Source organism: Mus musculus, chromosome 16 (assembly GCF_000001635.26).
Source record: "Mus musculus strain C57BL/6J chromosome 16, GRCm38.p6 C57BL/6J".
NCBI lineage: Eukaryota > Metazoa > Chordata > Mammalia > Rodentia > Muridae > Mus > Mus musculus.
Genome location: NC_000082.6, coordinates 92,642,917 through 92,663,143, shown reverse-complemented (window position 1 = coordinate 92,663,143; position 20,227 = coordinate 92,642,917). Strand labels below are relative to the sequence as shown.

The 20,227-nt window shown below is 47.3% G+C and overlaps 1 protein-coding gene across 4 annotated transcripts in view; it reads left to right on the top strand.

Moving 5' to 3' along the window:
• The window catches only part of Runx1 (runt related transcription factor 1), a 224,609-nt gene that overhangs the window by 162,931 nt on the left and 41,451 nt on the right, over positions 1–20,227 (top strand). For 2 of the 4 annotated variants that reach the window (NM_001111021.2, NM_001111023.2), the window contains one exon: positions 18,799–18,990. The exons of the other annotated variants lie outside the window; for them this stretch is intronic. In NM_001111021.2, the coding sequence (NP_001104491.1) occupies positions 18,799–18,990 (192 nt within the window). The remainder of the gene's footprint in view (positions 1–18,798; positions 18,991–20,227) is intronic. 4 annotated transcript variants of the gene reach the window in all.

Here is a 20,227-nt window from a genome sequence, read left to right as displayed (position 1 = left end):
TGGGCCACACCTTCTAATAGTGCCACTCCCTGGGCCAAATATATCCAAACCATCACATTCACCAACTGATCGTTTCTAGATGAAAGTATCCTTAGAATGGATCAACTCAAGGGCCTGTCAGCCAACTGCTTTTTAGAGAGTTTTGTTGAAGTCATCCTGGGAGTAAATGCACGTGCTTCTGTATGTGTGTGTGCATGCATGTACACATGTGTGAGATGTGGGACACGCATGTTTATGCAGGTGTGCCTACAGTGTGTTCCCACGTGGAAGCTAGAGGTTGATGTCACATGTCTTCGTCCTTCACTCTCCTTCTGCCCTTTTGTTTGTCTGAGTCAGGGTCTCTCACTGAACCTGGAACCTACTGAGCTTGAAATTCTGGCTAGATTGGCTGATAGTGAGTCTCCAGGATTCTTGTATGTTGACCTCACCAGTGCTAGGGTTATAGGTATGCGCTGCCACACCCGGCTTTTAGACAGGGATGCTGAGGATCTAAATTCAGTTCCTCATACTTGTGCAACAAACACCTTACTGACTGAACTGTGTCCCAGCCTCATGAATTTATTTTCTTCTTTGATTTTGAAGGGACATAGCAGACAATAAACAAACAAACAAACAAACACAAATAAATAAATAAAATCTTACATGTGTATGTATGCATGTATGTATATTAAACAGAACCTTTATATTTGATGAATAATTTCTAATGAAAAAGCAAAATGCATGAAAGACATCTGTAAGCATTCGGTGATAATGGACTCAAAATCGAGACTGTTAGAAAAGAGTGAAATGGGTGTTTGTGGCTTTATTTCTTAACATTGAAAGCAGTGCAGATCTTCTTCAAGATATTCTTTTCTCTGGATAAGAAGAGTTACTAATAATAGTGGCTGACATTATATAGCACTCATTATTTGCCCAGCACCTTTCAAAGTGCTGCAGGCATATTAATTTATAAAATCTTGGGAGAAACAGTTAAGGTAGTTGAAGCAAAAGCTAATTAAGAACCCTACCCAAGGTCACCCAGCTAATCAGCCAGAATGAAAGCTGTGGAATCCAGATGTTGCACACCTAGGTCTGCTTCTGAGCACTAAGGTATTTGGGCCTCGCTGCATTGTGATGCTGTATCTTTGATAAGGAAGGCTTATCAACTTGGGTGTGACTCACATGTGGTTTTCCTATAGCTTTGAAGCTGCCCCAGACGTTTGACTGGAGTCAGTCTTCCTACCGGTGGGTGTACTGAGTTACCCACGTGCTTCCCAGGGAGTTCCCAATGCTGCCTGCTGCCACGTGTGCTAACGATTGGCTCTGAGGGTCACTGAGGTCTGCTTGAGGACATGGTGGCAATGGGACGTAAACCAGGGATAATGCAAAAACCTATATGTTTCCCAAAGAGAAGAGTACGACAGTGACCGACTGGAGCAGCCCTGAGGGCAGGTGTCTAAACGGGGATCCCCTTTAGCAAAGGGTCCCAGGTAAAGCTTGGACACTCAGTGTGTGCTCTTGGGGTTGCCATGGCTAGTCATGGTGCTCACAGGGAACCGTGCCACGTGGCTCCCAGGTCCTTGGAGTGTTCAGATATCAGACGTGTCCATCAGTTCAAGGCAGAATCATGGTGCATAAAGGAAAATGGAGAGTTTTTCCTTCCTTCCTTCCACCCAGATGGAAAGCAAAAGATAGAGCGTCAAGAGCAGTGCTCTGTATGCCTGCTCTTCCCCTCTGAAGGCATTTCAGGTTAAGCAGAAGATTCTGGGGGGCTTCACCCAAGTATTTTAGTTCCCACTCTGCTAATCTCTCTAACTACCTAGAGACTTAGGGAAGCAGTTCTTAAAAGCATTAATAATAACTGTGCCTAAGTGTTTCTAAGGAATGTTAGAATCTCTTCCTGTTTATTATTTTAGTTATTGGACACTAGACCTAGAAGAGTTTTGTGAGCATCAAGATTTCCCTGAATTCAGACTAAGGCCTAGAAGTTTCTCTGGGGCAACTGAGGATGTGGGAGAAAAGATCATACTTCTGTCTTTGTGAACAGCAGCAGTCCTTCATGACACTACCCATGAACAGCAGTCCATCATGACACTGCCTGTGAACAAGAGTCTATCATGACACTACCCATGAACAGCAGTCCATCATGACACTGCCTGTGAACAAGAGTCTATCATGACACTACCCATGAACAGCAGTCCATCATGACACTGCCTGTGAACAAGAGTCTATCATGACACTACCCATGAACAGCAGTCCATCATGACACTGCCTGTGAACAAGAGTCTATCATGACACTACCCATGAACAGCAGTCCATCATGACACTGCCTATGAACAAGAGTCTATCATGACACTACCCATGAACAGCAGTCCATCATGACACTGCCTATGAACAAGAGTCTATCATGACACTACCCATGAACCCAGCAGTCCATCATGACACTACCCATGAACAGCAGTCCATCATGACACTACCCCATGAGCAACAGTTCACTATGATACTACCCATGAACAACAGCCTACCTTGATACTACCCCAGTGAGTTTTTAGTCAGTGCCCCCCTTCTGTGCAGAAGTTGTTAAAGTTTAGGTGGCTCTTGCTGCCTGAAGCAGGTTCTTCCCAGGTACCAGGAAGACTATACAGGCATAAGCAAGACACCTCCTCAGTTTGGCGCCTGGAAAAGAGAGAAGAAACATATAATGAATGGAAGCTAAACCATTTCTTTGAATGTATTTCTTTGAGTTAGAGCACTGCAAAATCATATTGCTACTTAGAATACCATCCCAGTGAAACTGGGGTCTACGCTGATACACTGTCCTTGTTAGGAATGATTGTACGAAGCGCAGAAAGAGAGAAAAGAACCCAACAATGTAATACTGTCTCTGGTGAGGCTTCCGTTCTTAATCTTAAAATGTGTAAAAAGATTTCAGGATCCTTAACTCCGGGACCTAGGCTTTCACCCTGGCGCCATCGGGCCTGTGGGTGTGAACTTGGGCAATTATCTTAAGTACTTTTTAGTCCTTGGTTTCCTCTTGGGTCAAACTAGGCAATGAGACGAGATAATCTCTAAATTAGTTCCCACTCGAGCTGGGGTAACAAAATCTTGTCAGCAAAACAGAGGTATAGCTTCTTCACAAACAGGGCCCCTTTACAGGCCACAACCCTGAGCTGAGGTGATCATCCTTCATGTCCTCAACCAGGGCTTCCACAGTGGTTTTCAGATTCTCCCTCTCCCTGTCCCTCTCTCTTCCCCTCCCTCCTCCTTCCCCTCTCCCTTTCTCTCTCCTCTTTTTCCCTTCCCCTACCCTCTCTCTGTTCTTGAATGGGCTTTGTACTTCATCTTCAGTTTCTCTAGCTATAAGTAACAAGCCTAATGTCCGAACAGCCCTGATCTGATGCCTCTGCCACTCAGCTTGGGATGCTGCACGTCATGCTTGCCCTGCTTAGCTTTGGGATGCTGATACCTGGCTCTCTGTCCAACAGAGACAATGGCCATCCATATCAGTGTCATGGGGTCCCTGGGAACCTTCCCTGGGACACAGTATACATTTAGAAGACGTCGGCTATTGTTTGTATTTACCTTGGAGTCTTGTGGGAAATGAGAAAGGACTTTTGACAGAAACAACAAAGGGATCTGTGAATTCCTAAATTTAAAAATTCATGAAGTGGCCTTAATGTTGCGTTTTTTTGAGATGTAATTAAACATTTATGCATTTTGATTTTTTTTATTTCAGATTTTTTTTTATTTAGGCCCAGTAAATTTCTTTTCTGGCATATTATGGCCCCTTAAAATATTCTGGGCACTGTTCCTAAGTCCCTCACGGTTCCAAAAGACTTGTCCCCAAGTGTCGTACTTTGTGAACAACTTGAAGAAAACTTATGTCCTGGTAACAAAGAAGCTCACACCTGACACTCGGGCCTCAGTGTATGCACGAGACAGCTGATGGAGAGTCTTCACATTGTTCTAGAAAAGAACAGAATCCCCCCGCCCCCCATCTGCCCTTGCTGACCTTAGGGGATTTGTTCCAGGAACCAACACCTCAGATATCTGCCACACGGAAGCCCCTGATATCAAATGGCAGATTATTTGTAGATAACTTGTGAGCATCTTCCTGTAGACTGTCAGTCACCTCCGGGTTACTGAAGTACTGGAGACAAGGCTGGATAAATGAATACCTGTGAGACTGTGTTGTTAGGGAAGTCCGTGTGTGCTCAGTGCGGCACTTTTTCTTCCTCAAGTATTTTCAGCCTGGATTTGGTTGAATCCGGTTGTATCAGCTGCAGATGTGGAGGGATGAAAGATGACAGACAGACAGTACTGGGATCATCACTCCAGGGTGCCTGTAGACTCTAGCAAGACCTGTACGCGGTGCACACACAGAAAGCACCTAGCCTAGACAGGTTTCTGAAGGGCTCCCTCCCATTGTGTGTATGAGAGAGAGAGGAGGGGGCTCTCCTGCTACCTGTGGATGTTGCTCTGGGAGACTCAGCTGTTGTGCATCTTCCGTGGGGACAAATGACCTCCCAGCTAGCTGAAGGTCTGTGGCAGACAGCCCCTGTTGTCAGAGCACACTACCATGCCTACCTCTCCCCTTTCCCTTTCCGAGGCAATTTCAATTCTTTCAAGGCCTAACCACTTTCCCTTTTCCGTTTTGAAGGAACTCGGGAGTTTTCCCGAGGGTTTAGGTTTTCCTGTAAAGCTGTGTGCTGGGAAAGGCCATTAGGAAAAGCCTGGTACACAGTGTCTCAAAGGACCCGGCCACTGACACACACACACACACACACACACACACACACACACACACAAGGATTTTTTTTCCCCCAAAGCTTTGATCATATAAGTAAACTTCATGCTCCTCATTTTAGATCTGCGTCTAAGTTCACTGTAGCTAATTTGAATCTGCCTCTTTTTTTTCGTGTCTTGCGTCGGAAAACCTTTTGTAAGGTGTCCCGCCTTGGGGCTCTGGCAGCATTAGATCGTGCCCTTAGGAAGGGGGTAAATTAACTCCAATCTACCTGTGAGTGTTTCTGCTGTCCTCAGACCCGGGAAAGCACCGGCTATTAGCCAGGTGCCAAATGCCCTCTTAGTGGCTCAGTTTTCGTCAAGGTCAATCTTAAGGTTTTCCCTGGGAGAACTTGCAAGTGTATCAAACTTTCTCAGTCTCTGTCCATAGTGAAAGCCAAGGTTAGAAAAAATATTTAAGCACCCAAAGGGAAGTCCTTTTCCTGTGGGTTCCCCCACACACACCGCCACCAACCCCCCGCCCCCACGCCACCCTTAAAGCAACACAGTGGAATTAATCTGCAACTCCCCAGGCCCTTGTGAAGTCCATTAATGGTGATGCATTAATTTTGTGCTCCTAGGAATTCCATATGCCCAGGTTCCATTAAAGCAAGTATTGACTAAAACCCTCTCTGTTACTGAAAAAAAAAAAGTCCAGCGTACTTGCCTGCCCTGAAATGCCGAACAGTGGGCATTTTATTTGCTTGCTGGATCTTTTTACTTTTGTACGCCGTGGCTGGTAAGTCATATTCTAGTCATTTGAGGCAAAAATGTAAACATTTGAAATAAGTCACTTCGTAAGTTCAGGATGACTTAATGGTCCCTTTTGGAATTCTGACCCGAGTATCTCAGCCTTACTTGCCTGTGGGGTGGCTTCACGGCGTTTCTGGTCCACTCATTTTATAATGCTACGAGCAAACGTACAGGAGGGACATTTTTACTCCTGATCTGACCTTGTTCCTGGGGCCCCAGTCCCAAATTTCAGAAAAGAATCAGAGGGTTCGACAGGGAGTAAGAGAGGGAATTGGAGTCAGACCTCTGATACATACTGGCTGTGTGCCTGTTTTTCCCTCTGTAGAAGGGGTTTCCAGATGCCCACCTTCCAAAGGGGAAGATAGACCAGGTGGGCGCCATTGCTCTGAGGCTAGCTGCCTGACTCCAGCTTCCGCACTGTCTTGGCTCTGATAACAAACCTTCATCACAGGGATTGCAATACCATGCATGGAGACTTCCATGTGAGGGTGCTTCACATAGCCCTGCACATAGCACCCTGTAACATTTAAAGCACAAACCAGGAACACAGGCAAGTCAGTCTCCTTCATCCCCAACCTTGTATTTACCAAAGGAATCACATGGAATTCTGCCGAAGTGTTCACCAAATATTTACCAATACCAAGTTATTTAAAGATGAGGGGGAAACCTGGCAAATTGGTTCCACAGGACTCAGCACTTGGAGCCTTTTCTCTTTCAACTTGACCTCACGGTCACTTTAAATCCCGAAGCACCAGAAACCAAACCCAAGCCTTACCAAGGCACCACCTTGTGAAACCTGCATCGCGCCTGCCTCTTCAGAGAACAGGCAGGTGGGTCCAGATAGAGGCTTTATCTGTCATATGTAGCTCTGTTTCCCAGCAGAACATTGGGCATCCATGTTGCTGTCACCTACCAAAGCTCCTAGCATCTAGAAAATTCTACTGGGTCAGCTATGAGTACCATGGGAGGGGAGTCTCTCTACTGTATAGGGTTTCGTCTTATTTGAGTGGTATATATCAAAGTGTGGCTTATCAACTAAGTAAGAGAAATAGCCTATCCACTAAGTAATAGGAATACAATAGATGTGAATGAGATATTTGCAAACAAAGCAACCTGAAAACCGACTGCTAATGTTTTACAGGTATTGGGCAAGATCCTTAGTGATCTTAAGGAAAATAATGATTGTTCTCTTAAAGATAATTTTGGTTTTGTTAGACTTGCTTGTTTTATATTTTGTGCATGAGTGTTTTGCCTGCTTGTATGTTTGTGTACCACGTGCATGCCTGGTGCCCTGGAGGCCAGAAGAGGTCCTTCCATCCCCTCAAACTGGAATTACAGTTGGTTCTGAGCTGCCATGTCGGTGCTGGGAACCAAACTCCGGTCTTCTAGAAGAGCAACACGTGCTCTTAACTGCAGAACTATCTCTCCGCCTGAAAGATAGGTTCCGTCTCGTCTCGTCAGATTGGTGAGAATGCAGGAGAAGTCCGCATTTAAATTAGCCACCCCTGTTAAGCTGGACTTGGAGAGGCTTTTCCCTCCTCGTTTGCCTCCCTCCAGAAACTTTTTAAGGCACTTGGAAACAAAGGAAGCAGCCTTTATCCACAGTTCAGAGTTTTGCTTAAATTCATTTTCTTTTCCAGGACCAAATAGTTTTTCTTCTGCATACGGCTCTCATGGCGGCAAAACCATAGGATAGCCTGCTGCTTCTGAGTCTATATTTCCTGTATGTGTGTGTGTGTGTGTGTGTGTGTGTGTGTGTGTGTGTGCGTGCGTGCGTGCGTGCGTGCGTGTGTGTGTGTGTGTGTGTGGTGTATGTATGTATGTATGTATGTAAGTATCTGTGTGTCTATGTATATCTGTGAGGGTGTATGGGTGAGAGACAGTGTGAGAGTGTACGTCTGTGTCTGTGTCTCTGTATGTGTATTCATGTCTATGTGTGTCTGTGTATGTTTATGTGTGTCTGTGTGTGTCTATGTGTGTGTCTGTGTATGTTTATGTGTGTCTGTGTGTGTCTATGTGTGTGTCTGTGTGTGCCTGTTTGTATGTGTATGAATGTGTGTTAGAGAGTGTGTGTGTCTATGTCTATGAGTGTGTCTGTGTGTGAGTGTGTGTCTGTGAGTGTGTGTCTGTGAGTGTGTGTCTATGTGAGAGTGTGTGTTTGTGAGTGTGTATGTCTGTCTGTGTATGTGTATTTATGTCTGTGTGTGTACGTCTGTGAGTGTGTGTCTGAGTGTGTATGTCTGTTTGTCTGTGTATGTGTATTTATGTCTGTTTGTGTGTGTGTGTGTGTGTGGTGTGTTTGTGTATGTCTGTGTGTATCTGTGAGTGTATATGTCTGTTTGTGTATGTCTGTGTGTATCTGTGAGTGTATATGTCTGTGTATGTGTATTTATGTCTGTGTGTGTGTTTGTGTATGTCTGTGAGTGTGTATGTCTGTCTGTGTATGCATATTTATGTCTGTTTGTGTGTTTGTCTGTGTGTGTGTGCCTGTTTGTATATGTGTGAGTATGTGTATAAATGTGTGTGTTACAGTGTGTGTGTGTGTGTGTGTGTGTGTGTGTGTGTGTGTGTGTATCTGTGTCTCTGTGTGTGCCTGAGATTCAGTTTCTGGGAGGTGAACCGATCCACCCTGTGCCCCGTGCCTGCCTCAAACCCTTCAGCTACTTGATGCTGAGGCTCTGGAGGCCACTGGGTAGTCCGTGCATCTGCCAACACACTGGCTGGGGGCAGGATCAGAGAATCTTTTCTGCTCTGAGAGTGATTCAGCCATTCTCAAAATAAATAAGTAGCAGAGTGCAGAGAGGAAGAAGTGGAAAACATTGAAATCTGAGTCTGGAGGGCGGAGTTCTTCTCAGCAGGGCTCCTGAGTCCTGAGCAGGGGGCAGTGCCCAATGGAAAGCCCTCAGGCCCTGCCACCTGGCTCTGTGCAATTCTCAGCTTCTGCTGGAACTTCAGTTTTGTCATCTACAAAGTTGGGAGGAGGGTGTAGTGAGGGCTAAGGCACTGATGAACTCAACGCTTGATTCAATGTTTCCAGGAGCAGTTGAACTTGCAAGGCATCCTCTTCCAGCCTCTAGCAGGTGACCTGCTCTGAGGAGTGTGTCCAAAGGGGGATGGAGAAGAGATGGCCACTGGGGGTGTGGGGGAGGGGCTAGTGAGGAGCAAGATGGAGTAGGGCCAGAGGGAGGATCGACCCATCCAGCCCAAGCTGCTGCAAAGGGACGGGAATAAATGCAGAGTGGAGTGGCTTAAGCAGGGGAAATCATCAAAACTATATTTCCCATGACTTTGGCAGCCTTAGAAAAAAAAAAGAAGAAAGGGGAAAAAAATCTGTAAACACACAAAGTGCTCAATTGTCCGAGCCTAATGGCCAACTTCCCAAAGCTGGCCGGCCAGAGACCTTGGTGTTAATTCCTCAGCCAACTGGAAAAAAAAAGATGGTGTGAGTTCTGTTGACTTAATTGCCAGAGCGTTGCTGAGTGAGGCTGCCCCCCCCCCCTTGCGTATGCTGGGCCTTTCCTCATTACCTGCCCTACCTATCTCCACAATCTAGCCACAAACAGCTTTGGTTGACCACACCACTTCCCTATTGAAAGTTAATACTGTTTGACTCATTCGGTGCTGCTTAACCCGAAGCCAAAGAAAACAAGGCAGAGAATAGCTGGCTTGTATGGAGTCTGGAAAGCCCTGCTCGGCCCTGCTTTCAAAGTCCTATACAGTAGCCTTACTATACCTCAGCTGCAGCTGCACAGAAAATGGAGGAAGCAGAGGTGACCCTCTGTGTGTGTGTGTGTGTGTGTGTGTGTGTGTGTGTGTGTGTTGGCGAGGGAGGTGGGGGTGGGGGACGGAGAAGAGAACAGGAAGGGAATGGGGTGCCCCCCCCCCCGGGGGGCTGGAAGAGACAACAGAGCAATCTGCCCAGTTCCGGGATTCTCTTTCTGGGCTCCAAAGTGTATCCTAACAGACAGCAGTGTCTGGGCTGAACAGATACACTAAAAAGAAAGACTCAAAAACCCATTGGAAAAAGCGATTTTCCTATAGAAGACAGCAGAGAGAGGGGAGTTGGATCTCACCTGACCAGCTTCCCATAGGACAGTCCCTAGGTGACCAGGGACAAGGCCCACCACTGCCAAATGTGGGAAGGACTCAGAGGCAGAAGGTTGTCTTGGGTTGATAGGGAGGTAGCCACACTGCTCCCTACTCCTTGCCTGAGATGAGGTCACCAGGGGGGCAAATGGGGGTGAGGGGTGGGGTGTGCTCAGAATTTGGAATGAGTAGAACTCTCCCTTTGTAAGTGACCAGGCCGGTGCTCTGCAGGTACATGGCTGCTTGCTGATGGGTACTTGTGACTGGTAGACAAGATTCTGCTCACTCGGCCATTCCTGGATTGTAGCTGCCGCCCCTCCTCCTCCCCAGTCACACACCCCAGTGGCTGAGAGACAGAGTCACCCCCAAACAACTTGAAAGTAACCTTTTCTTGAGTGTGGCACTCAGCCAGTGCTTTGCTAAAACACAACTGTGAACTCACAGGTGCTCAGCGTCTGCCCTGTGCTGTCTCTTTGGTCCCTTTTCCTTGAGGCCAGCCTAGAGCTCCAATTGGCTCTTTTTTTCCTCTTCAGGTTTAGGGATTGATGGAGCCTTTTCTTTACCCCCTTTTCCTAAGCACGGAGGGAGAAAGATCGTTGTTGATGCTGCGAGCCGAGAACCCCAGAGAAGGACATCCAATCAATCACTCACTCGCTCGCTTTCTCACTCCTCCGTCCAGCCAGGTTTTACAGGGACATCACTCAGCCTCCTCCAAGAGGCCTCTGTTTATCTGGACTCTGTGCAAACATACTCAGCACCACTGCCAATCACATGTAGCATGGCAGGAACAGGAGAAGGACAGCTCATTAGGAGAAGTGAGAGATGCAGGATTGCTCAGACCCAGCGCTGAGCATGGAGATGGAGGTGGGGGCCTCTGAGTGTCTTCTCCTTCCTCCCAGGCCCGTGCAACCTAGGGCTTGCCCTGCTGAAGGCCCGAGTCCAGGTGCATTTCAGAGACTAGAGAGCTCTCCTGCCTCTGCCTGTGTCCTGCAGTCCTCCCATGGCTGTCTTCCCTGAAGTCTATCCGTGTCAGAGCTGCTCCGGTAGATGGATAAGAACAGTTACATCAGCTTACTTTTTAATTACACTTTACAGAGGGGGGTCCTGAGACCGTGCTTTCAGGAGAGTTAGATAACAGTTGAGATTACAGGCTGGCAAAGGAGCAGGTCTTGCCGTGTGAGTTCCCTGCAGTTCTCCCACAGGCGGCCACCCCCACGGAGGACCACTGCGGGTCAGGAGCACAAGATAACCAGACAGCTTCTGCTCTAAGCTACAATTACCTCCTTAGTCACCAGACAAAGCAGGAGGTGAGGGAGGGTGATGACCACAGAGACAAACCCCTCTACTCTCAGGACACCAGGGTCCCATGGGAGCCACCACACCTGAAGTCTGTCACTCAAGGCCCAGAATGGAGAATGACTGATAGAGACTGCTGCTTTTTTTTTCTCCCTGAATCCTGGGGCTCAAAGAGGGAGAGAGGAGTCCTGGGGCCTCAGGGAGCAGGAGAGGCGGGGCCTGTCAGCCTGTTGTCTGTGACTGTCAGGCTTGGTCTGGATTTGGCCTCCGCTGGCTTTACTGTTCCGTGTGTGGATCAAGGAATAGTTTGTGTCTGATTGAGAAATGTGAATGTGTATGTGTGCATGGGTGGATCACACACAGGTACACACACACACAAATATATGACAAATGCATACATATATGTGTGACTTATATGTGTGTGTGATAGATATAATACATATATAGAACATGTTATATGTATATGTGATATAAACACATTGTATGTACATATAACATATATATGTGCTATCGTGTATATGTGTGTAGTAGACATGTGCTACATACATGTGTGTAGTATATATAAACACATTACATATATATTACATATATGTATGATATGATAGAAGTATGTACTGTATACCAGCATGGTGAAGATATGAGTTGATAGGAATATATAGACATGCACATGTGTGAGTATGTGGTACGTGTGTATGTAGATGCATGCAATGCACATGGTATAAGCATGTGGCATATGCATGTGTGGCATCAGCATGTGTGTGAACACACACACGTGCATCAGAGAAAAGCAGAATCCACTCTGGCTGCTGACTCATGCCAGTGTGCTGTGCTTGGCTCTGCACAAGGCTCATGCCAGTGTGCTGTGCTTGGCTCTGCACAAGGGACTTGTCTTACTTTTCCGCATGATGAAAAGAATGGTTTGGTGACAGATTTGACTCTGACAGGACAGTTCTTCAGGGAGCCACACTGCCCAGCCTGAGACTTTGCCTCAGCAGGTATCTTCACAGCAGTCATACTATGTCCACACAGCAGTCACACTGCTCACACACTTAGTTCTGGATTCCTTTGCCCCAAATGAATTAATTCTACTTTCCTCTAGTCTTGGGAAGGAAGGGTGGATGGTGCTGATCAAGAATATCTGTTTGCTGGGTTAAAGCTGGTTGTTTAGTCAGCATTTAGCCTTAGCCGGATGTGTGCCCGGAGCCTTAGGTACTAAGGAGACAGCAGGATTCATGTCTCCATAGACTCAAGGTTCAGCAGGCACAGACACACCACAGTGACACAATGGTGCTGTGGAAAAAGCCAGATGCTGAGGGTGAAGCCAGTGGGTAGAGTTCATGCTTAGAATGCATAAAGCCTGGAGTTTAATCCCTAGCAATGTGTAAACTTGGTATAGTGTAGATACATGTCTCTGCAGTACTCAGAAAGATCAGGAGTTCAAGGTCATCTTACATAGTGGTTTCAAGACGAGCCTGGATTACATGGCAGCCTGACACACACACACACACACACACACACACACACACACACACACACACACAGAGAGAGAGAGAGAGAGAGAGAGAGAGAGAGAGAGAGAGAGAGTCAGAGCTCTAAAGACTGTCTTAATGGTTAGGTTGGGGACAAGCTCTAAAGACCAGGTATTTGCCTAAAAGAAACACTAAGGAAATTGAGCCAAGGCATCCCATGAAGTTGTTAAGAAGCAGCAAGCTTAGAGCCATCCAGTCAGCCCCAGCCGAGGAGATGCGGGCGGTCGGGCGGCAGACGTAATTGCCATGGGTGCCCTTGGGAGGAATCCACCTTAGTCCTTTAATTCCAGACTTGCAGATAAGGAGCCCACAGAAGAGTCTGCAGGAAGCACAGACTTAGAACAAGGGGTGCCAGATGGGTAGTGGTGTCTCCTAGTGAGGGCCGCCTCAGCGGGGAGGAGTCAGAGGCTGCATTGACACCCTGGCCCTCAGGGGCACTCTGAGCTCTGACCTGCTACATGTCCTAAATAGAACAATAAGCTCTGTATGAGCACCATGGTCCCTGCTGTGCTCACACTCCCTCTGACAGTAAGGCAGGTCCCACTTCTCCCGCAAGAATTCTGAGGAGTCTCTAACTCCATGCTACTCAACCTATGGGTTGCAATCCCGCTGGCAACCGTCTAGCTCCAAAAATATTTACATTATGATTCATAACAGTAGTAAAAAGGTAGCAATGAAAAACAATGTTGCAGTTGGGGTTCACCACAACGTGAGGAGCTGTATTAAAGGGCCGCAGCATTAGGAAAGCTGAGAACCACTGTTGTCACCAAGGCCATCTAGCCACAGCAGGAGATATGACAATCAGCAGGAAGAGCCTCTCTGTATATACCTTACAACGGTTTAAAAACAGACCAAAGGATCGCCAGTCTTCACACCGAACGGGGCCATCACAAAGTGGCCATGAACTTAGAGTACAGCCAGTCTTCAGTAAATATGAGCCCTGCACGTGCCAATTCATTCAACAATGAACAGAAATGTTCTTCTTAGAACAAACAAACAAACAAACACATGTCTATTAAGTGGGAAGACTTTTCTTCTTGTTGTTCCCCAAAAGATACAATGTAAAAAAAAATCTGAGTTTCAGAAGATGGAAAGAATTCAGGAAGACATGCGTGGGTTGTAGGTACAAATATGGGGCAGTTTAGATCAGAAGCTTGAATGCCACCGGCTTGGTAGTATACAGAAATCAAGCAGTCACCCACATATACTGAGGTAGGGATTGTAAGTGGTATTTTATTCTCCAGCTCTCTGCAAAGCAGAAGTCTGTAGGAGAAGGGAAGTCATGGTGCTCATGGGAAATTCACGGGCCAGGAGGGGGAGCCCCTCCCCCCTCCTCTCACACATATACCTGGCACCAGCAATAGCGGCAGCACACAGATCTTCCTAGAAACTGAAGTTCTACAGGTCTTTACTCTAGACTTCCTAGCAAGAGTTTCCAAGTGCTCCGGGTATAGAGATCCCTCAGAGGGCTGCAGACCACTGTGCCCCTCTGGCCCTCCTCACCCATGGGTCATACTGGGGACAGAAGTGGGACAAAGAGGAGTGCATGACCTGTGATCTAAACTCAATTTGGTTGTGTCTCTGTATTTCTTCACTTAGGCAGGGAGGGGGTCACCAAAATCAAAACAACTCATTCTGGGTGCTCTGGGTGTCGGATGGGAGGACTGGGGCACTGAGGGTGGGTTGGGACCCGTATTCTTCCTCCATCTGGCTGCGTGAGATGGGCAAAACGTTAGAACCTCTCTGAACTTGGCTTGTCATCTGTCATTTTAAAAGATATGGCTGATTTCTCTGGCCCTTTTCTAGTTCTTCGGTGTAACAGCTGTGTCCTGTTTTCTTTGCATGATGGCACGAGAGGAAATGAAGAGACGAGATGAAACCATCTAAGTTCACATAACATCAGACAATCTGTAAAAACATACATATATAAAATGTATTAGGGTATATATTAGCATACATCATATAATATCATTGCATGTTTTAGGTATAGTACGTGGATTAATTTAAATGTAGTTTAATTAATTTAAATGTTTGCTAAACTGAATTTCTCTCTCTCTCTCTCTCTCTTCCCCCTTTTACGATGCTAGCACTGAGACTTGGGGCCTCGTGAATGTTTGGAAGCAGTTTCTCACTGAGCTACATGCCCAGTGCTTTGTAATATGTGAATAATATGCAATAGGAGACAGTATTTCTCAACATTTAATTAGCTGGGAGATAGCCGGTTTGCTGGTTGGAAGGCTTGTCTTACTGCAAGACAGTTCAAGGAAGGGTCAGAGCTGAGTTCAGTGCAGTTAGCCACTGACTGGGACACAAAGAAGGTGAGGTGTTCTCTACACTGCCCTTCCATAGACATAAAACTGCCCCAACCAAAGAAGAGTGAGCCTCTTATACCCAGATCATGTAGCCACCATTGGGTTAGCTGAAGGATATTTTCTGAAATGCAGATGTCATTTTAAAGGTGAATATATATAATTTATATAATTCACCATTAGTTTTAGGAGAACCACAGTTTACACACACACAAACAGAGAGAGAGAGAGAGAGAGAGAGAGAGAGAGAGAGAGAGAGAGAGAATATTTTCAGTGTTGCCATTTTGCATAGACTTTTCCAATCTGCTCAGCAGGACAAGACTTTCAGTATATGCCATGTGATCTATCAAGAAAACCAGAAAACTGCGGTCAGAAATAGGAGCTGACAGGTTGGCTAATCAAAGGTTTCCAGGAAAATCTGGCAATTCCACCTCATTGCCTTGATAGAGAAGCAGATGCTCTATTTCAGTCATTTACAGCCGCAGACCACAGTGGTGCCCTGGCAAAGGCAGCTGAGGTGGTAGTGAGTTGTGCGTGCTATTCTGCTCTGTTTTTAACAGAAAGAAGATGGCAACTGACCTTATTATCTACCATAAAATACAATAACGCTTAGGGGTGCTCTGATGGGCAGCCACCTCAGGGAAATAGAGAGACCTGTCTGGGATGGAGCCACTGGGCAGAGTAGCATGAGTTTACTTTATTATATCTTTCTCTTCCCATTTTTTGTTGTTTTCTAGGCTGTGTGTTTATAATAACATTCTGAGCAGTGTTTTCTCGAAATATGTAAAAATAATAATAGAATATCTGGGACCTCCTTTCAGCTCTGTGTGAGCTTCAGAAAGATGCACCCAGTACCTTGTGGTCACAGCTTGAAGCCCCACTCTGGAAACCTTCACGATGGACTCGCAGTGAACTTGAAAGCCCAGGTTACCAGAATGTGTGTGTTTAGTCTATGTTACAGTCCTCCGGTGGTTTGATCCAGTGTTGAATTCCCTGTTACCCTCCAGAGCCCAGTAATCAGTAAGAGTGAAGCAGGGATTTCAGAGTGGGCACTTTCCATACTCCTGCATTTAAAATTCAGGGGGCAAATTGATATTTTAATAGCATACAGATCCAGGAAACTAAAGACATAAAGCATTCATTTTCCCCCAGCCTGAGAGTTTCCATCGGAAGCTCCTATGTTCCATGCAAAATATTGCTGTTTGGCACACAAAGCCCAATGGTTTCAGAAGAGAATTAGGTGCTCTTGATTCTAAATGCACTTGGGGCCACGCCTTGAACATGATGATGCCCTGCGTTCCCTGGGTGTCCTGGTGTTGCAACTCTCTAACACCCTGTGGATGTGGGGTTCAAGCTTTCTCTCAGGCAGAACCTCTCCTACAGACTCCCAGAATGCACACGGAGAGAGCATGGAATGAAGTATTCCCTAATCCAGAGCACTAGACCCAGCTCGGGACTTTCTAGACTCATGGGGCTTAGGAAGCAGCTCTGAGAAGCCAGGCCCAGGCATTCCTGCCAGAGCAGGCAGTCATCAGTTAATCTCTGTAAATGACTACGATTCTGGCAGGTGTCAGCTGCTACGAAAACAGATCACATATTAGGAGTCCTTTTTTTTTTTTTTTAACTGAGTAACGAGGGAAGAGAAATAAAAATAATATGTCACGTGTGTTGGCCACATAGGGGCTTGTCCACTTGCCACAAACAGCTTATTCCTGTTTGAGTTCTCAGTGATCAAGTCCCCAAATTCACAGAGCCAGATACTCAGATAGCCATTCTTCAAAGGCTGGCCAGAGACACCACCATTAACTGATGCTCTGACTTTAGAATGATCATGCACACAAGTGAGGGGGCTCATGCGCACGCGCGCACACACAGACACACACACAGACACACACACACACACACACACACACACACGCATGCCCTTCCTATGGCTACACACTGTCCTTCACGGTGTTCTTCCAAAATGCCACTGGGTGCCTCAGGAATGCGAGGCTGCGACACAGACAAAGCCTGCTGCAAGCTCTTGCTGACCCACATTCTTTCTGAGACCATACAAGCTATCCAGCGTCATGTTTCCCACCTTCCTCTTCCTTGACTGGCATGAGAGACCACGGCAGACACTTAAAAGGGGCCGCATCACGCTTTAAATGGCTTTAGAGCTCAGATTGTTTTTCTGTGAGAAAGCCTGAGGTTTCTCAGGTGGGATGAGGAGTGGGGACTGATTAGGTCGCAAAGAAAAGAAGAGGGAGGATCCAGAGAGGGCTGCACACCGAACTACATATACTAAGACTGAGCAAGGTAGAAGGCTCTAGAAAAAGAAGTTTTTGTACTTCTGCTGGTAAAAGGCTGGAGGGGGTGGCTCGGGAACTTGGCCTCTTTTGTCCATAGAGCTTTAAATACTCCGGCTACAAGAGGCCTCTCCCATGCGCCCCGGCCGAGCCTGCGTGACTCAGGGTGTTTGTGTTTGAGTCCAGTGTTGTGAGCTCTGAATGACAGTCCAGATTTGCCGTGGCGATACGTGGAAAGAGCGAGCGCTGCATGTGAACTACACAAATATTATGCTTAAGCTTTTTTTTTTCCTCCATTTGGAGCCAAACAGGTCTTGTCAGTGATAAAAATCGCTGCAATATAGTGGGCCCTTTTTCTGGCCTGGAATCTGAGACCGTGTCGGCAGTGCCAAGGAGGCCCGTAGCAGGAAGAAATAGCAAGCCGCGGGGATTTGAAACCATAACACAACTTCTACGACATAATTTTATAATTGTAGCAATCGGGAACTAGGTGGTGGGCGGGGTAGCCTTGTAACCACTCCTGTGCTGGAAGAATGGTCCAGGGTCCTCCGTGTAGCTCTGGGCTGGGCTGGGGTAGCAGCAACAGCATTTCTATGGGCAGAAGCCAACGGCTTCCCCTGTCTTGTTGTGAGGCTGTGTACAGGAGGATGATTGTGGCTCAGGCTGTGTAACCATTGACAGGAGAATGGCCCTGGCTCAGTCAACGGTTCTAGTCAAACAAACCTTGAGAACGAGGAGGAAACAACAAAGTCGGCCTCTTAAAAGGAGGAATGGATCTCTACTGTGACTGTGTGGGAGGCTGGGCTCCTCTACAATCTCTAGTCTGCATAATACTTTGAAGGGGATGGAGAGGGAAAAAAAAAAAAAAGCGGGAGGCCCAGCCCTCCTGACTGGCCCACGTGGATGCCCCTACTTGCTGTTTCCTGGTAACAGAGACACCTACCACCCTTACACGACAGCAAGCATCCCACCTTGCTTTTCATTCCGAGGGAAAATCAGCAGACCAGCTGGCCACTCCCTCTGAGCTCCCAAGGGCCTGGCCTACTAGAAATATTGGAACAGACCCACGCTGCACCTTTCTGCCTACTTCCTCCTAGGGATCCGCCCAGGGAGTGGGCTTCAGGGAAGTAAGGATGCTTCTGAGGAGCCTGTACGAAGGAGGAAGGGGCCTGGGTGTGTGAGGGCAGAGAGGGATGCCCTGTGCCTGCCTGCGTGTAACAGGAAATCTCACTCCTCGGCTGTGGGTTTGCAGCTGCACCCAATTTCCTGTTGAAGGGACACGCTGCTACGTTCCAGGGCCCACTCTGGCACCTCTCAGACCTGCTGCTCAGGTTTTCAGGAAGGCAGGGCATTCTTGACCCCGGGAGGGCACCTTTCTTGGCTGCCACAGTTCTGTTCCCAGCCTGAGGCCCACAGCCAACAAGCAACGGGCTTCTTACCCGGGGCCACCATCAGCAGTTCCGCTCACTAGTGTCTGCCCACCCGAGGGGATGTGCGGAGAGCTGTGGGCACCGAGTCCCAGACTGAGGCAACAGCCAGGGACCAGTGGGCTGAAGGAACCTCAGCGGGCTATCAGAAGGATAGCCCTGGTTCCCACAGGCAGCCAGCCCAAGGGGCAATGTCCAACAAGCTCACCTTGGGGGTGAAGGGAGAGGGAGGGGAAAGATAAGAAAAGTCCCCTCCACAACACGTTTTCTGATCTCTTCCCTCCCTCCTTCCCTGCCTCCCTCTCCTCCTCCTCCTCCCTTCCCCTCCCGGTCCCTACACTAGGACATCGGCAGAAACTAGATGATCAGACCAAGCCCGGGAGTTTGTCCTTTTCCGAGCGGCTCAGTGAATTGGAGCAGCTGCGGCGCACGGCCATGAGGGTCAGCCCGCACCACCCAGCCCCCACGCCCAACCCTCGGGCCTCCTTGAACCACTCCACTGCCTTTAACCCTCAGCCTCAAAGTCAGATGCAGGGTAAGTACCCCACGGAGCCCACTACCCTCTGTCTTTGCTGGAGTCCCAGGCGCAGAAAGCACCGGGGCTGCCAGGCCTTTCTGGGTGCTCTAAGGGAACTGTTGAAACCCCGCAGCATCAGCTGGGAGCTTAATGAGGAGAACGCTGTTCCATCTGCAGAGTATCTCTACTCTGAGAAGTGTGGCTGCTGAGCATGGGAGGGAATCGTGGCTGTGGAAGCCATATGTGTACATGGCTACACGCGTGTATCTCTCTTGGTACCCTTGCAGTTATCGGTTCCAGGTATCAAACTCCACAGGAGTTCAATATGTCCTAGTACTTGCCTAGGCCTGTGGACATCATCCTGGAGACTGTAATCCGTTCTGCGGCTAGCATCTAACACGCTATTCATGCTATGTTGACAATCACCAAGTTATATTACGTAGGGAATCCTGACGAAAATACATTTCAATATGTGTACATTTAAAAAGCTGTATTATCAACCCACCTTCGGTTTAATCTTTAGCTATAGAGCCTTCAGATACAAATAGCCTCCTGTATAGAAGCTGACGAGAGGTTTTTGTAAGACTTGTTTTCTACTATGTTGTTTTCTTATCTACCCATTAGTCTTGAAGCCACGATACACACAGTTGCTTGCATGTATGTATGTATGTATGTATGTGTTGTGTATACATGTATAAACACACATACACATACAAATCCAGCAAGGGGTTTTTAAGTTCTTGTTGCCTTTAGATTTTATGCTAAGTTTTCATTTAATATCTCTTCTTTCAAAATATGAAAGAGGCATGCGTGTGTATGTATGTGGTGTGGGCTGTATCAGGCAGAACATTTTCAGATCAGTAGCGTGAGTTCTGGTCACTCTGTGGGCCAGTCACCAGTGGCAAACACGCTGTAAGATGTAATAACTGCACATACCCTCTGTGCCAAGTTAGATAATGCTCACTGCATTTCCCCAGTCGGACGGCTGACGTCGGAATCTGTTTGTTCAGTGATATACCATTATAATAACCAAAAGGCAGTTTTCTCTGGGACAGGTGGGACACAGCTATTAATATGGCATGCTTACAGCAATACTCCTGCAGAGATGCAGGCCTGGGCAACTCAAATGAAGGGATGAGCAGCCCATACAAAGAAAGGGGCAGAGGATGGGCAGCAGGAGTGGGGCTCTGCCCTTCACAGAAAGCAAAGACTAGTGTCCTCTGAGCTTCACAGGAGAAAAGGGGGCATCTACTTG